We start from the raw sequence: 16,089 nt of genomic DNA, 5'->3' as shown, positions 1-16,089 counted from the left end.
TTAACAACGATGTTCCAATTCGGTTTAGTTAATAATGAGCCTGTTTGCTTTTAAAGCTTACTGGATTGAGTCCGAGATTTGATGGTTGATCCTGGAATGAGGCCGCCATTCTTAAAAAAGTCAGTTGAGTTCTCAGGATACTTGTAGGGTTTTTCACCTAAAACCTTCACGGAAATTTGATTGCGTTGCTAGTTTAAGCCAGGAATCCTAACCTTTGTTTGCATTCTTTGTTCGAGAAGTTTAACATTATTCGATTACTGATTATGATGATCAAACGATTTGATTCCTTTTAATTTTATTTCATCATTTCTTTCGAAACTCTAAACGAAATTATGCACTCTTTATGGTCTTTTTCTTTAGTTCTGTTCCGATAGGCCAATGTTTTTCTTTCCTCTTAAGTCTATTTACAGCCCTGAATTAACGTATGTATCCGAAAATATTTTAATTGTTGGCTTATAAATCATTTGTTCGGTTGCCATTCTTTCAAAAGTCCTTATGCCGCAGGATGAAAGTGTCGATAGCTTTGGACATAAAGCATGTGTCAATTATCCTGCTGGCTAAATATGTTTCCGACCGCCTTGAAATCTCTCAGACCTCGCCCCTTTCCATTATAGTTCCATAAAAAATAAAATAATAGCGGTTACAAAAATAAATTCAAAGTAAAAATTCAAAGCTTTCGAAATAAATTCGACGAAAATCACATTTATAAATTTTAAAAAAGTTTTAATATTAGGGATAATGCAAGAGCAAACTTCTCCTTTAAGACCGGAAGACACACTCGATTTTCTCTGTAAGCGTTTATCAGTCGCATTGAACAAGCCGATGGAATAATTCAATAGCATTCGCAAAATGTAACATAAACTCTACCCATAGACTGTAATAGAATTGGTATGATACAATCGGTTCCTTGACGGCCTTAAACTAAGGTGACTATGTGAAGATGAACATTCCGCTTCGAATTGCCAAAATAATTGATGGTTAAGTCAAAGGAATGCTCGCAAAACACGAATCGAAACAAATGAAAATTGCTCAACAAATTTAACAAAGTGCACACATCACATCTAATCACAACAAAACAGAGACACAAGTTAAACATTCAGGATTAAACTAAACTAAAATGACATAGTTATGTTAGAAACTACTCATTTAGTTAAATGCTACGAAGTGTTCTCTCGAAGATGCAGTGAGAATCTTTGATCTGATACTGAAAATTGTTGCCAATATTTGTAAAGATCCCTATGAAATGAAATTCCGTAAGCTCAAAAAAAGTAACAAAACTATAGAACTCAATATTGTAAAAATAACACCTTGTAGTAAGTTTTTCACTATGATCGGGTTTGCCGAGGATTAAGAGGCTTATGTCTTAAATGTGTTTGAAGTGCATCATCTAATTTTCCTGGAAGAGAAGCTTTCAGATACTCTACACAAGCTTCAAGCTGAACTTGACTAATCGACAAAAAATAACAGGTATGGCAATCAGTCTCATAAAAATAATTCTTCAAATGAAAACATGTTCGTGGATTTCACGAAAATAAATAATAACCAAATGCCTGATAAAGTCAACAGTTAGAAGTTAGATGACGTTTTTACACAATAAAAGTTGTCATAAAACAAATACTACGACTCTTTGAAGAAATTGATTTAGTTTAGGGAGCAAATTATGAGCACTCCCCCTAAATCAAGGAGGGTTCAGATTTATCACAAGAAACATGAGAAAAAGAACATAGAATTTAATCAGGTGAGTTTTGAGGAAGAGGTTGCAAAAGGGGAGACCGAATCTGCGAAGTATTGGCAACAAATTATATCAGAAAATCGTAAAGGTCAGTCATTCCAAAGCAAACGGAAGCTATAATTCGAACATCTCATTAAACAGAAAATATATGCAGAAACTCTGATAAAGATCAAGCTGCCAAACGAGCTGATCATTTAGGCTTACTTTGGGCCTTTGGAAACCCTTGAGGCAGTTTTTAAACTGGTTTGTGAAATAGTCATTGGAGATTTATACTTATTTACAACCCCTCCAGTTAAAAGAATGGATAAGGAAATAAAAAAGAGTTTGTTCGATTTGGAAGCAGTGCCGACGGGAATCTACTACATAGGTTCAAATGTAGAATGGTATATTCAGAAAGAGTATGTAGATCTGATTAAAAGATGAATAATTTCATTTAAATATACATTCAGATTGTAAAGCATATCGATCATGAACTCATTTATCTTTCTTTTCAGGTGCGTCATAGATCATGCACTCGGTTGTGAGCATCAAACTGGCGACACTTGAGGCATCAATCAATGCGGTTTTGACAACTTTAGTTGGGTCAATAATTCCACTATCTTTCATGTTTACGTATTGCCCGGTTGCAGCATTGAATCCTTTAGCGACATTATTTTATTCTAATAACTTAGCGGCGATTAAAGAACCTTCGAATCCTGCATTTTCAGCAATTGTGATTATTGGGACTTTGCAAGCATGTTGAACAATTCTAATACCTGCAGCTTCGCCTTCAGTCCAGCTTTTAGATTTTAGCAAGTTTTATAAATTCTTTGATGCGTAGAGTAAGGCAGTTCCTCCTCCACCGACAATCCCCTCAGAGATTGCAGCTCTTGTCGCGCATAAAGCATCTGTGACTCTATCTTTAACCTCCCCAACTTCAACTTCGCTGCCACCACCAACTTTAATCACACCAACTCCTCCTTTAAGTTTTGCGAGTCTCTCTTAAAGTTTTTCCTTGTCATATGAGCTTTCTGTAATCGAAATTTGCCCTTGAATAATTTCACATCTTTTATTGATTTCTTATCTAAGATAAAAATAACAAGTACTTGGTGCCTTATCCATTTAATAGAATTGTATCGTCCTTCGTGATGGTCACATTTTTAGCAAGACCAAGAGTGGCTTGAATTCCTTCTGGAGTTTCAGCATTCTTATCTAAGTAGATGCCAGCTTCTTCAGCAACATACTGTCCGCCTGTGAAAACTGCAATATCTTGCATAATAGCCTTTCTGTTGTCGCCAAAAGATGGTGATTTTACCACACAAACTTTGAGGTTGCTCTTTAGTCTGTTGATGATCAAAGTTGCCAAAATCTCGCTCTCGACATCCTAAGCAAGGATCAGCAAAGGCTTCTGTTGCTTGAAGGTGAACTCGAGATAGGGCAGGAGCTCTTGGATGTTGTTGATCTTCTTCTCAACAATCAGAATATAGCAGCTTTCATACTATATTTTTTGTTTCTTCTCGTCAGTCACGAAGTACGGGGAGACGAATCCTCGGTCGAACTTCAAACCATCGACGTATTCAATTTCGTGGTGGAGGGTCTTGCCATCTTGGACTGTGATAGTGCCATGGATTCCAACTTTCTCGTACAGATCAGCAAGCATATCCCCGATCTTTCGATCCCCATTAGCAGAGATAGTTGCAACATTAGATATGGCTGATTTGCCTCTGACTTCAGAGGAGTTTTCCTTGAGCTATTTGCAAATATATTCCACAGCTTGGTCAATGCCTCTCTTGATATGAGTAGGATTCAACCCCGATTCGACTTTCTTGAATCCTTCCTCAAAGATTGCCCGACTCAATATAGTTGCAGTTGTGGTTCCATCTCCCGCTTCATCGTTGGTTTTGTTTGCGACACTCTTCACCAAACTGGCCCCGATATTTATCGATTTATCAGCCAGTTCTATGGCCTTGGCAACAGTCACTCCGTCTTTAGTGATTTTGGGACTCCCATAGCTTTGGTCGATCAACACATTTCTGCCTCCTGGGCCGAGAGTGACCTTGACAGCATCTGAGAGCTGTTTGCAGCCCTCCAACAGTTTTTTCCTGGCTTCGGTTCCAAAGACCAACTCCTTAGAGGCAAAATATCTGGTGGAGGCTAAGAGAGAAGCCTTGGTAGCAAAAGATTTTGTCGACAACATTCACTATTATTAATTAATCTTAACAAATTTGTCATAATTAAAGTTTATTACTATTCTAGAATGATCACAAACCGACAAATATCTTCGAAACTCTCGATAGCCTCCTCAACACCAAATCCAACAAAATAAATAATTTTTCATAGAATCGCGAAGGGAATATATTTTATAAATTAGACTGTGAACGTGTTATTCGTTTGAGAGTCGGTTCCGTCATTTGAGTATGAACATCCTATCAAGAATTAACTACTGGCTTTATTTTTGGGTGTTCAGTCGATACAGGGTCTTTGAGTTTTATCTTTCAAAAATGTCGTATCTGCTGAGTGTCTTTGAAATGTTTGGCTATAGTTGCTAAATTATTCAATAGAGTACCTTAAGTTCTTCGAAATCTGGCTCATACCCATGAAATACTCGGATATATTATTTACTTATTTATTTTATGTCTCCTTGGTTATTGGGCAGGCTGAGCAAGCACTGTGTGATTTTATCCTTTAAGGAATTGGAAAAAGCATAATTATAGTAAGACATTGGGTTTCTCAATTTATAGGGCATTTTCAATTTCTAAAAGCAAGGTGTTGACGACAGAATTATCCCTACGCTGTTTTTCCATGCTTCGTCAATGCCCATTTCGTAGTTTTAACTTATTTTTTAAGTGACTTCATCTTTGGTCATGCCATTCGGGTGTATTTAAAAAATGTACTTTATCTTGGCCTCTAAAGATATATCACTTTTGTTTTCGTAATCTTGAATGTCTTTTCTTTTATTCTTTATCATTTTCTGTACCTTCGAGGAAATAGAGCTTGCTGATCGTTAAAACTGTTCAGCCAGCTCTTGGAGCCTCGCTTGGCTGAATACCGCATTGGCTTCGATAATCTTTTATAAAATCTATAATTCAGGCTTACTCCAAGGCCTTCTTTTTTATTTTTCAAGGCCTCCTGTTTGGGAAGAAGAGGCTGAACTTTTACCACAATGGTTATTCTCCACGTGCTCACCTTTTTGTTTTTTAAATAATGTTAATGTATACTTTTCACTATGCTTCCACACCTACTTCACAAACTCCTTGAACATCTTCATCCAAAACTCATAAGTTAATGTAATCAAGCTGATTCCAGGTCCCTTTACTTGTTTAGCCTCTGAATAAAATCTCTAGAGAGAATTAATTAATTCGTTTGCAAACGAACTTTGATTTCTTAAGTAGAGGAAATTTTAGAAGTGTTCAATAAATGCTTTACTAATTGTCTTGTTGAAAGAAATTCCTTCGAATGCTTTCTTGTGAATTTGTTACATTCGTTTTTCGAGTTATTATAACTGGGTATTGACTTGCGACTGTGGGGAATTCTCTGATTCCATTTCAGAGAATAGTTCTGATAGGTTGTTATATCCTACCTTCAGTTATCCTTGGAAAATTTCAGAGTCAATTGATTCCAGAAACTGATGGGATTCGTCTGTCTTCATTGACACCCCAAATATTCCTTGAAGTCCATTGAAGTGTTTATTCTTCATGGAGGAATTTATGAGACCTTTTCGAATATTCGGAGAGTAGTATTGAAATATTTCTTCAGAGCGGAGTGCCTTAAAATTAAACTGGTTCATCGATTCAAAGCTGCTCTTCTGAGAATCAACTTTTTCACCTTTGATCTGTTCGCTTTAGAAATCCGCATTTCGCCCATCATTTTAGTCATCTCCGAAGAAAAAGTTCATCTCATCATCCATATTCACAAAATAGTAAACAAAATATTATATAATTTTAAAAATAATATAAAATCAGAGAGAGTTCAGCAATTATGCAATCGCATTTATTTCATCATTCTTCATGCATAGTATCTACAATAATGTTTCCGATTATTTTGGCAGTTTCTTCATAGACTATTTGTCCTGCATTTGTTGCTATTTTTATTTTGTGATTAATTCCTTTAGTTTTATGTTTTCTTTGAGGAGGGTGTCTCTCTCGAATTTTATATTGCCGATATAGGAAATAATTTATTATTGATAGCTTAAATTCTTGTTTTTATCTGCAGCCGTGCAATCTGGAAAGTCATGGAAATTAGTGTTTATTTATTTGTTTGAATCTTCATTGAGTGCCTTTCGAATTGCTCTATTTTAAGTTGTGATTTGCTTTGCTAAATCTTCTAACTAATTTATCACTTAGTTTTGTCGACGAATAAGGCAGACATCTTCCAATTGTTGCTCTCTTAGTAATAAATTTTATTGTTCAACCACTTTTAATTTACCTTTCATTTGCCTAATGAGTGCATGCAATTAATTACTCTACTAAAACTCTTTTGGGTTTTATGCCAGCTTTGGCGTGTCCTTGAATGAAGCAAGTTCAGCTTTACTCTTGGTATTTTTGAACAGTTTTAAGTTATTTTGTTTGTGGTTATAGTTTTTGAGAGTCATCTAGTTCGATTTCAATTTGAATTCTCGTTGATTGTATTTATTCTCGATGTTGTGAAGTTGTGTTCGGAATTTCGGGGAGAGATATTAAGAAGTTTTGGTTACTGTTAAATATGACTGAGGTTAGTGGGTTGAAAGGGAACGATGGTCTGCTCTTAGGCCTGGAGATAAAAATGATCTTGTTCGAGGGTCAGTGTGGCTTAGAAAATGAGTGGAATGAAGAGAGTCCATTTAAACAATTTCTATTATTTATTCTATTAACCATTGATATTACAATAAGCGACATAGATCAGCATTTGTTACATAATTTATAATGTTCTATTTACGTTTTACGGTCAATAAAAAAGAAACTGGACTTTCATTAAAATTTAGAAATGCTAAATTTCTCTAAGCTAAATCCTTTTATTGTCACGCAATCTCCATTTCTACGCGGCTCCCCAAGAGCTTCGGTTGCGCGCAAGTAGTATTTGAACGCAGGAAAGTTTGATACATAATAACGCAAGTTCACTTTTTAGAAGGACAAAAATCCATTTAAAAATCTTCCATTGTGTCAAAAACCTGAGAAAAGTAATTGCCCTTCTGAAAGATATTGGAGATGCAGAAATTCTTGGAGTCTAGACTCCAGATTGAAATGTGAAAACCGAGCCAAACTTCGTGAGCTCGACAATGAGGCCTGGAAAAAATAGAAAGAACGGGAGCAGAGATATAAACTGCAACGATTTGGCGCTGAAGTTTTAAGGTAAAGGAGTTATACGACCATTCTTCAATATAACGCATCCTCGAATTCCCGTCAAGCAACAAATTACCCATTATTGGATCAGCTATCAATAAATGAAGCAACATCAAGATAATACAATTGGCCTTCATATGAAAGCCATTGCGGCTCCCGTCAGACACTGAATTCCCAGACTCGGAACCAATTGCCATATTCATCACTATTTCATACATAATACCTTCCAATTACACATACTCGACATTCTAAAAAAGAGGCTCATAAAAGAACAAGAGATGATAATACCAATAGAATTAAAGTATGTTCCAAATAAAGGAAAAGAGAGTCGAATCCTGTGATGACTAATTAATTTCGTTTATATAATGAAAGCTGTTTTTAATTCTCATCTGCCCGAAATCTGACGAAATGCAGGAATTAATCTAAATAGTCTACTGTCCTGCATTTATAGCACAAACAACACAACTAACACAAGCACAAACAATAGAAGTAAAACAAATAACCTAAGTACAATGAATGCAAATATAACGAACAAAACAAATACCCCAAATAATAAAAATAATAACTTAAATAATACAAATAATATAAATAACGCCAAAAACGGAATAAAAAAAAACTAACTGAAGGCATTGAGCGCAAAGGATCCGACAAAATGGAACAATCGGAAATCGAAAGTAGACAAAACATAAATCAAAACTATGCTCAGATAGTAAATGAAAATTCGCCTATTTATTCTAATGGCATTTTCGCTAAAAACAATTAGAACACTATTCTCAAAAGCAAATCTCCCTCCACTCAAAATGAATAGCTCAACCTCAAACAATGAAGCCAAAATCTATGATATCCATCAATACAAAGATACAGATATGATAACGAGACAAGGCAGCAGTATCATCTGGTTAGCATCAATTGATATTACTGCTTTATTATTAAAGAATGGGATACAAGTGAATTACATGGTTATTGTTATTGTTAATGTGAAGAATGGATGATCATATCATATCTGGTGCATGTTAGTTTTGGCAGTTTTATCTTTATTAATTATGGTAACTGAGTCTGAGATTGGTCTGGATGCTGAATCAAATACTGGATCGTATGCTGGATCGTATGCTGGATCGTATGCTGGATCGTATGCTGGATCGAATTACTGTTGATCATACCACCTCGTCCAATAATAGCCAGACCATAGAGTCAAGGGATCCAACGAGGCTGTATAAAACAGAAGGATTGCCGCCTTGAGGGGTATATTAAAATATCTGTACTTATTGAATAGTATTAATTTGGCAGCAACAAGCGATGAAAGCAAAATGGTAATGTTCTCCACCATGAGTTGGAATCTATACTTGGATCGGACCTTGCGCTCGAACTCTTGTTAATTGGGCATCATCGATTATTAATAATTAAGATTTAATGAGTGAGAAATAATTTTAAAGGCCGAAAAAGCAGAAGATTATTGGCAATTACTCAATAGGCAGGACAATTGGAATTGGCACTTTCGCGAATGTGCGCGAGGGCACTCACATCCGCACAGGGGAGAAGGTTTCGATTAAAATCATGAATAAGAATTTGATCGAGTAGACTAGAGATCAGATTAATCTAACCAGGGAAATGCGGATCCTCAAAAAAATCAGGCATCCCAACATTGCCCAGCTCCTGCAAATCATGGAAACCAGCTCGCGTATCTACTTTGTGATGGAGTACGTAGAAGGGGGAGAACTCTTCAATCGCATCACAACAAGCCAAAAGTATCACTATGGAAATATAAAGAGGACGATTGAGTTAGCCACAATCAGCAAAAGTGTTTCAGCAGCTTCTCAATGCCGTTTAGTACTTGCACTCAATCGGAGTTACGCATCGCGATATAAAGCCTTAGAATGTCCTCTTGGATTACCAACAAAATGTGAAACTTATTGATTTCGGGCTGAGTTCGTTTTACCAGAAGGGTGAGAAATTAAGGACGTTTTGTGGGAGCCCTTGTTATGCTGCGCCTTAGATGCTTGTAGAAACGCCTTATGATCCTATGCTGTCTGATGTTTGGAGTCTGGGCATCGTGCTATACGCAATGCTGTGTGGGTTCTTGCCATATTAATAGAAAAGCCCTCGAATTCTGCATGAAAAGATTAGAATAGGCTTCTATGAAGAACCGAAACATCTGTCCCATGCAGCGAAAGACATCATCACGAAACTCCTCAAACTAAATCCTACAGAAAGGCTCAGCCTCAGGGAAATAAGAAACCACTAATTTTGTTCGCCGAGGCAGCCAATCGCCAAAGGCCTGGGCCCGACCTAAAGTTTTAAACTGCAAGAAAGTGTGATTCTATAAATGAACAAACTCGGATACTACGGCTTCCGAGCAGACATCCACTCCCACAAGAACACAGATAACACAGCAGTCTACTATTTACTCCTTTACAAACAGCTGCGAGACAACAACGAGTCTCTTATCGATTACTACAAGAGCTTAAGACTCCCCTAATAACCAGGCTTAGTTTATCGATCAAAATCGCTCATGCTTAGAAAATAAACAGTACCAACAACAATAGACAATCACTACAAACTCGAGTCGATACAAACCCGAGCAAGAAACAATGAGGAGGAGGATATTTTTTTAGATAAACTAGTTTTAAAGAATTTGGCTAAGCTAAGGAATCGAAGTTTGAGCATACGCATTCGTAAAGTTACATCTTGATGCATTGTCGGCTATTTTATTATGCTTTGTGATTTTGAAAATGCAATTATTCTATTTGATATCTATTTGATATTTGCATGTTGAGTATATAAATCTGGTAAATATATATATTTAAGTGCTGGCTTGATTTATATTTCTCATGTGCATTGTCGAGTGAGCTTTGTAAAGATTGTTAGTTACATATTTGAAAATGTCAAAGAAATACTACATAAATAACATCGATACTGACTTTGGGGCTGCACTCATCCAAGAACTCGTCAAATAACCCACTGAAGAGCCCGTCCACATGTGCTCTGCCCGAGTGCCCATGCATACCAAAATGAATGGCATCAAGAAGATTCTGAAAAGAGACAAACCCAAGCTATCCGCAAAGAAAATGATAGATGAGTGTGATGTATATGTCTATAACATCAGCCAAACTGAAATGTCTGATATCGAGTTCGGCATTTAAGTCATGTCAAAGCCATTTGAAGAGAATAAAGTGTTTTTGCTGGTGAGCGATATTCTCGCCTGGTCAGATAGTGGCAAAAAGGTAAAGGTCAAGAAACCAAAAATATAGGAGGGGTAATAAGTTGCAGAAGAAGTGCCGCCCCCCAAATAGGAAGCTGAGTAAAACAAATAGCCCGCATCCAACAAGGATGACGAGTCTGTCGAGAAGTACGAGAAAGCTGTAGAAGAGGAGGAGGAGGAACCTATTTAGTACACTTTCTTTGAGGATGCTGATTATGGATTGAGGAAGCCTTTCGATAAATATTCGTATTTGAAATAAATCGAAGACAAAGTGCTGTCGATAAAGAAAGAGAATGTGAAAGTGTTCGTGATTTGTCCTGGTCTGATATATGGATGCGGATAGGACTCTCTGTATCCGATTTGTCGGGCTGCCTGGCTTCAAGAACCGAAATAGCTTCCCTACCTGGGGGAAGGTGATAATTAGATCCCGATGATTCACCTGAAAGACTTGGTCAAATTGGTTATAAAGGTCGCTGAAAGTCCCCCAGAAGGGCCTCCATACTTGCTGGCTTTTGATGAGAACCAGAATAAAACTCAAAAAACAATCATTCAAAGCTTCTCGACTGGCATTGGCTCAGGCCTCATTAAAAGTGTCAAATAATCGGACCTCTTTGAAAATATGGATCGTTTTACATTTCAAATAGATTTAAGGCCTTCAAAGCTCCTCGTAGGTACTCCTGAGTAGCCTGCATAGTTTTAGTGGACTGCGAGGTAGGGCATAGGCCACAACATCCACAAGACCAGGTAATAATTCTGTGTTAAACATAACTTACGCCCGATTAAGCTCGTCATTCTTCAAAACGACGAAGATTGGAAAAGCAGTTCCAAGATCGAGTATATCCTCACAATGTAAATACTCAACAATATTTCATAGATTCTCAAATTACTACCGAATCCCAGTTCTGAGCATAAAATAAATACTGAAATCAGCAGCAGAAAATGCTGATGATGAGCTGAGGGCTGACCTCGGGGAAGAGTGGAAGAATATTAGCTAGTATATAAATTCGCATGAACCGAGGAAGTTGGATGAAACCATGAAAGTGTTCTACCGCGCCTTACGATGGAGACTAAACCAGAACGATTGCGCGAACAGGGGATTCATTTTATTGAATTTCCCCAATTTCGGAGAAGAGCTTAACCATATATTCCTGAAGATATCTCCCAAAAAGCTCAAAAGAAAGAGACAAAAGCCCGTGAAGGTTGTTGTAGAGAAAAAGAAAATTGAAGAAGGTGAGGAGGGAAATGCGGAAGAGAAGTAAGAGCCGAAAGACGAAGAACTTAAAGAAGAAGAGCCGAAAGAAGAAGAAAAGTAATAGGAAAAATAAGAATAGCCCGAAGAATAAGCTCAATAATAAGGTGAAGGATAAGGTGAAGGACCAAAATATGAACTTTCCTTCCCATAATCAGTAATCTCAATAAAAAAAGCAGGATCTTCCTCAGTCGATGAAGTTATTTAGTTCTTCACACAAAGAGGAGTTGAAGAATTGATTTATGACACAACAGGCGCCCAGTAACACTAAATCTTCGAATCTCTTCGCAATTACATCGAACGGGTACAAATTCACAATAACTTAGAATGGAAGGCCAAACAATTATTTAGAAGATGAACAACTGCTATTAGAAAAACATTTGAAATTTACGAGTGAAGAAAATCGAATCAGTTTAGGGAAAAGAGAACAATAGAGGCAAGTTCAAGAATAAAAGATAAAGCAAATTCAAGATGCTCGAAATAAGCTGAGGGATGAAATAGCAGAGATTGTGAGAACTGAGGGAGAAGAATAAATTAAAAAAATGCCATTTCGGAACTATCTAATGGAGTTTGTGGTACCCACTCTCAACGATGGTCTGCTTGAAGTGTCAAACATCATTCCTAACGATCCAATCGATCTCTTGGCTGAATATCTCTATCAGAAGTCCTATGATTTCTGAGTATTAACCCATTGCTAATCCATATAGACTTTATAATAAATATGATAAATGAATGGAGCCATAAATATAAAAGCATTTATCTATCACTATTTTGTTCACTACCTGAATTATTTGAGAACCGTATTTAAGTAGAGCCCACTCAAAGCAGAGATCATGCCGAAAAACCCTACTGTTCCTTTATTAATTTTGGTCTTCACAATTATTTCGGGTAGGTTTGTACGTGCGAAGGTTGGAAAGAAATGGCCGAATGCTTTGATGAGCTTCACTGCAATTATCTTGCGTTAATTGTCAATTTCAGCCAGCTGTTATAATAGCTAAGTGGGCGTTAAATTTTATAGGTTAGTTTTGAGTGCTGCTTCTTCCGAAAAGCTTTGTCTTAGCCCAATGAAAATTGAGATGGTTGCAAAGAAAATACCCATGAAAAGCAACACATACGATACTCTTCTGATAACTTTATAGTACTCCCATTGCATTTCCATGCCGATGATTGTGATGTTGTCCAAAGCATAGAACAAGCCTGTAAATATTTTTTCAAGCAGCCGAAAGAACTGAGTAAACTACTTTTATCTCCTGAACTCCTTCGATAATCTTATAATTTGAGGGATGTAATAAAGCGTGCGCAAGAGCCGAAAGAGCTTACGGGAGTGAAATATTTTGAGATAAATATTGAAAAAGTAGTCAAAATTCTTCTGGTCTTTGTTCCTCTCTCCGAACCACGCCAAAAAAATAGCCAGATACTGCGCGGCCTTGAGTAAATCCTCCTTGCACAAGTCCAGCCACTCAACCATGAACTTCAAATAGCCCCCAATATCCTTCATGCCAATTTATAATAAACAAAAATCGGTATGGCCTCATCTATGCGACACTCTTAGCATTATAATTATTTAACACATGAAACCCTATCGCAAGACAAATACATTCACCCGATGCCCTTCTCCTTTTCAGCTCTTTTCGTATATCATATTCCTACTCCAAATCGTCACCTTTTTCGTCATAATCCAACTCCGATACACATCAGAGACAGCCAGAATCACAATAATCACATTAGTCTGCGTTGCTTTAATGGCTCAAGTAGTGTCTACTTTGATCTGCTCCTGGATTGACCCTTCGGATCCTTTTATGATTGAGTCTCGTAACAATAAATAGCAGTAACGATATATTGAATTTCAGAGCCCAAAGCACATAAATAACCAACATGCTCTACTGTGACATTTGCCACAGTTATGTTAGTGAGTCTTCGAGACACTGCAAAATATGTCAAAGATGCGTCTAAGGCTTCGATCACCATTGCATATGGATAAATAACTGCATCGGCACCCCAAACTATCGATATTTTATGTTCATGATTTTCTCGACTGTGGTCAGCATGCTTTTGTACATAGCTTCCGTGGGTGTGCTGTGGTCGGAATAGTTATGGCTGTCGTATTTGGGGGAGATGATCGCAGTGTGGTGCACGATGGGAGTCACAATAATATTCACAGTCTTGCTGATCAACTTGATTATCTTCCACATTTATTTGTACTGCTAAGGACTAACAACCTACGAGTACATTATCTCGGCCAGACAAGCTGAGAAAATAAAGGCAGCTGGCAAGAAAGTACAAAACTGGAACAAAACCTAACAATATCTCAAAGAGGAAAGTAATTCCAACTAATTTCAGTTAAGGGAAATGAAAAAATAGTAGGTTAGTCAAATCCGAAAGAATCTGCAGTCTTCGCTCAACTCTCACTCTGAAACTATCTCGAAATCGGAGCAGAACAAGGATCAAATGATCAACAAAAAGTAAGAGGGAGTCTTTGACGGGAAGAAATCAGTATTTTCGTAGCAAGGCAATAACGATGGATCTTCAGTTTCAGTTTCAGATTCATAGCAGAGCAGAATCTCACATTTTTTTACTAGAAATAAAAGCTTGACTCTTTTTGTAAGTGTAAATGCAGATTACCCGACTCAGAGTGAGGCTAAAATCTTCCCCAACACAACAAAATTCGGACATTAGAACAATAGTAATCCCCTTTAAATTCGTTAGACGCGAAAAAACTAAATTAAAGAAGTGAAGAGCATAAAAGTAAAAGCAGTCGATGACGAGTCGCCTTGATATATTAAAAGATGATCATATATATTTTCATTACGAATTATTTATCATTCAGTGTAGGCTATTCGGCTCATCACATCACATCGCATGATGGCTATATTAAATGATTGATGTAACGGAAACCTACATACTATACAATCAAAAATAGCATAATCAATTAATCGATTCAGTCGATACACGGTTATTCATATTTATTGCTATTCTATCCTTATAGACTTTTTTGGCGTTATCTCTCGAAGCATTTGATTTCTTTGATAAATTTGATGACATTTCTAATAAGGGCATTATTCCGATGTATTTATTCTATATTCCTGATGTTTATATTGCCTCCAGCTACGATAAGTGTCGGTGCTTATTTGATAGATGACACGATTGACAGCAGTCAAAATTATCTGAGCATTCCGAATTTGTGCAATGGTATCTTGTTCCTCTTATTGGCTCAACTCGGCAGATGTCGCATTGGTAGCCCCGATGAATAGACTGCTCCTATGATAGTTTTTATTTTATTTTGGTGCAGGAAATAGGTTAACCAATTTTATGCTACTTTCGAGTGCGACAGTTTGGAAGTAGGTTCTTATGGTCGGATCGTTGGGGATGGGGATTTGGTTTCTTTTCAGGGACATATGATTGTTTTTTGCCTACTTTAAATTAGCACAAATATTCGATGAATTTTATGAAATGAGAGTCTTGATTGATGCTCAGGTTGCCCTTGCAGATCGTGCAATCCTCTAAATAGACACAAGATTCGAATTCCACACACTTGAAACATTAAAAAATATTCTTCGATGCGTGCTACTGGGGGCATATTGGCGTATTCGCTTTGAATTCCTAGTTTGAAGCAGATAGGATGTGGGAGCTGCTGCTGTCGATCTAAATTGCCTGGCTCGTCCTGCACTTTTAGGGCTATATGTTCACTTTATTCGAGTTTCCGCAACTGCCTGTGGCTATTGCTATTTCATCGAACGCTACTTCTTTTTCGATTCCAGGGGTGAGTGACATTTTCCTCCCTTTTTTGGGGGCAGCAAGCTGGTTTAAAGTGATGATTGAGGACTCTGATAGATTGCTCGGACTGTCTCGAGTAGCATTATTCGAAATTGTCGACATATTCCGCACTCCAAATTTAATATTGTTCTCAGCCGCTATAAACCGACAGTAGTTACTTACAAATACTAATACTATATTAGCATTCCATTAGAGAACATATTAGCATCCAACATAATTCGATACTATTATAACAATGTACTAATTAATTAATAGATAAAGTAAAAACTAACAAATAAAGCGAATAAATAAATAGATCAGATAGATATCATTGGAGTGGTCTAATCACGCTGGTTGCCATTAGTTGAGCCCAACAATCTGACAAACTTCTTCATACTTCTTTTATTTTACCACATTTAACCTACTTCAAGGCCCTACTTCAGTTGTGGAGGATTGGTTAATGTTATCTTGCTGGTGGAAGTAGTGTGCCTCGATTTTAGATTAGAGTGATGCCATCGTTGAAGTCTGAGAGCTGTTTGTCGTCTTTTTATGTTCAACTACTGACTGTCAGCATTTAGAACTGCCTTCCTCTCCATTCATTATTGCATTCTTAATTATAATGCATTCGGCGATCAATCTCGGAATATATATTCATTTCAGGGTTGTTGTTGAATATATTTGTATTTATTGCAATTTGTATATTTGTTATTGTTTGTTATTGGCATACACATACACTATTTTATTGAATAGGTTATTACATTGTTGGTGATTTACTTATATACTACATCGCAATTTCAATGGGTATATCCTTTATTTGGAATGATGAGATCCGTCATAATTTGTGCAATTTTTGTGTACG

At 36.9% G+C, this 16,089-nt stretch overlaps 1 protein-coding gene and 1 pseudogene across 1 annotated transcript; both read right to left on the bottom strand.

Annotated features, from left to right (window-relative positions):
* Positions 1-2,172: 2,172 nt before the first annotated feature.
* Positions 2,173-2,785, bottom strand: LOC148298763 (uncharacterized; the record flags this gene model as incomplete). Its single annotated transcript, XM_088276656.1, is given in 1 exon segment — positions 2,173-2,785. A coding segment is annotated over 1 exon segment (579 nt), but the record flags the coding sequence as incomplete, so codon positions are not given.
* Positions 2,786-2,825: 40 nt separating this feature from the next.
* LOC148298762 (uncharacterized) lies at positions 2,826-3,908 on the bottom strand (annotated as a pseudogene).
* Positions 3,909-16,089: the final 12,181 nt, after the last annotated feature.

Source organism: Brachycentrus maculatus, unplaced genomic scaffold, assembly GCF_059751285.1.
Source record: "Brachycentrus maculatus isolate JH-2025_06_01 unplaced genomic scaffold, ASM5975128v1 h1tg001633l, whole genome shotgun sequence".
NCBI classification, from domain to species: Eukaryota; Metazoa; Arthropoda; class Insecta; order Trichoptera; family Brachycentridae; genus Brachycentrus; species Brachycentrus maculatus.
Note: the sequence above shows the minus strand (reverse complement) of the source record. Positions and strands in the feature narration are given on the sequence as shown.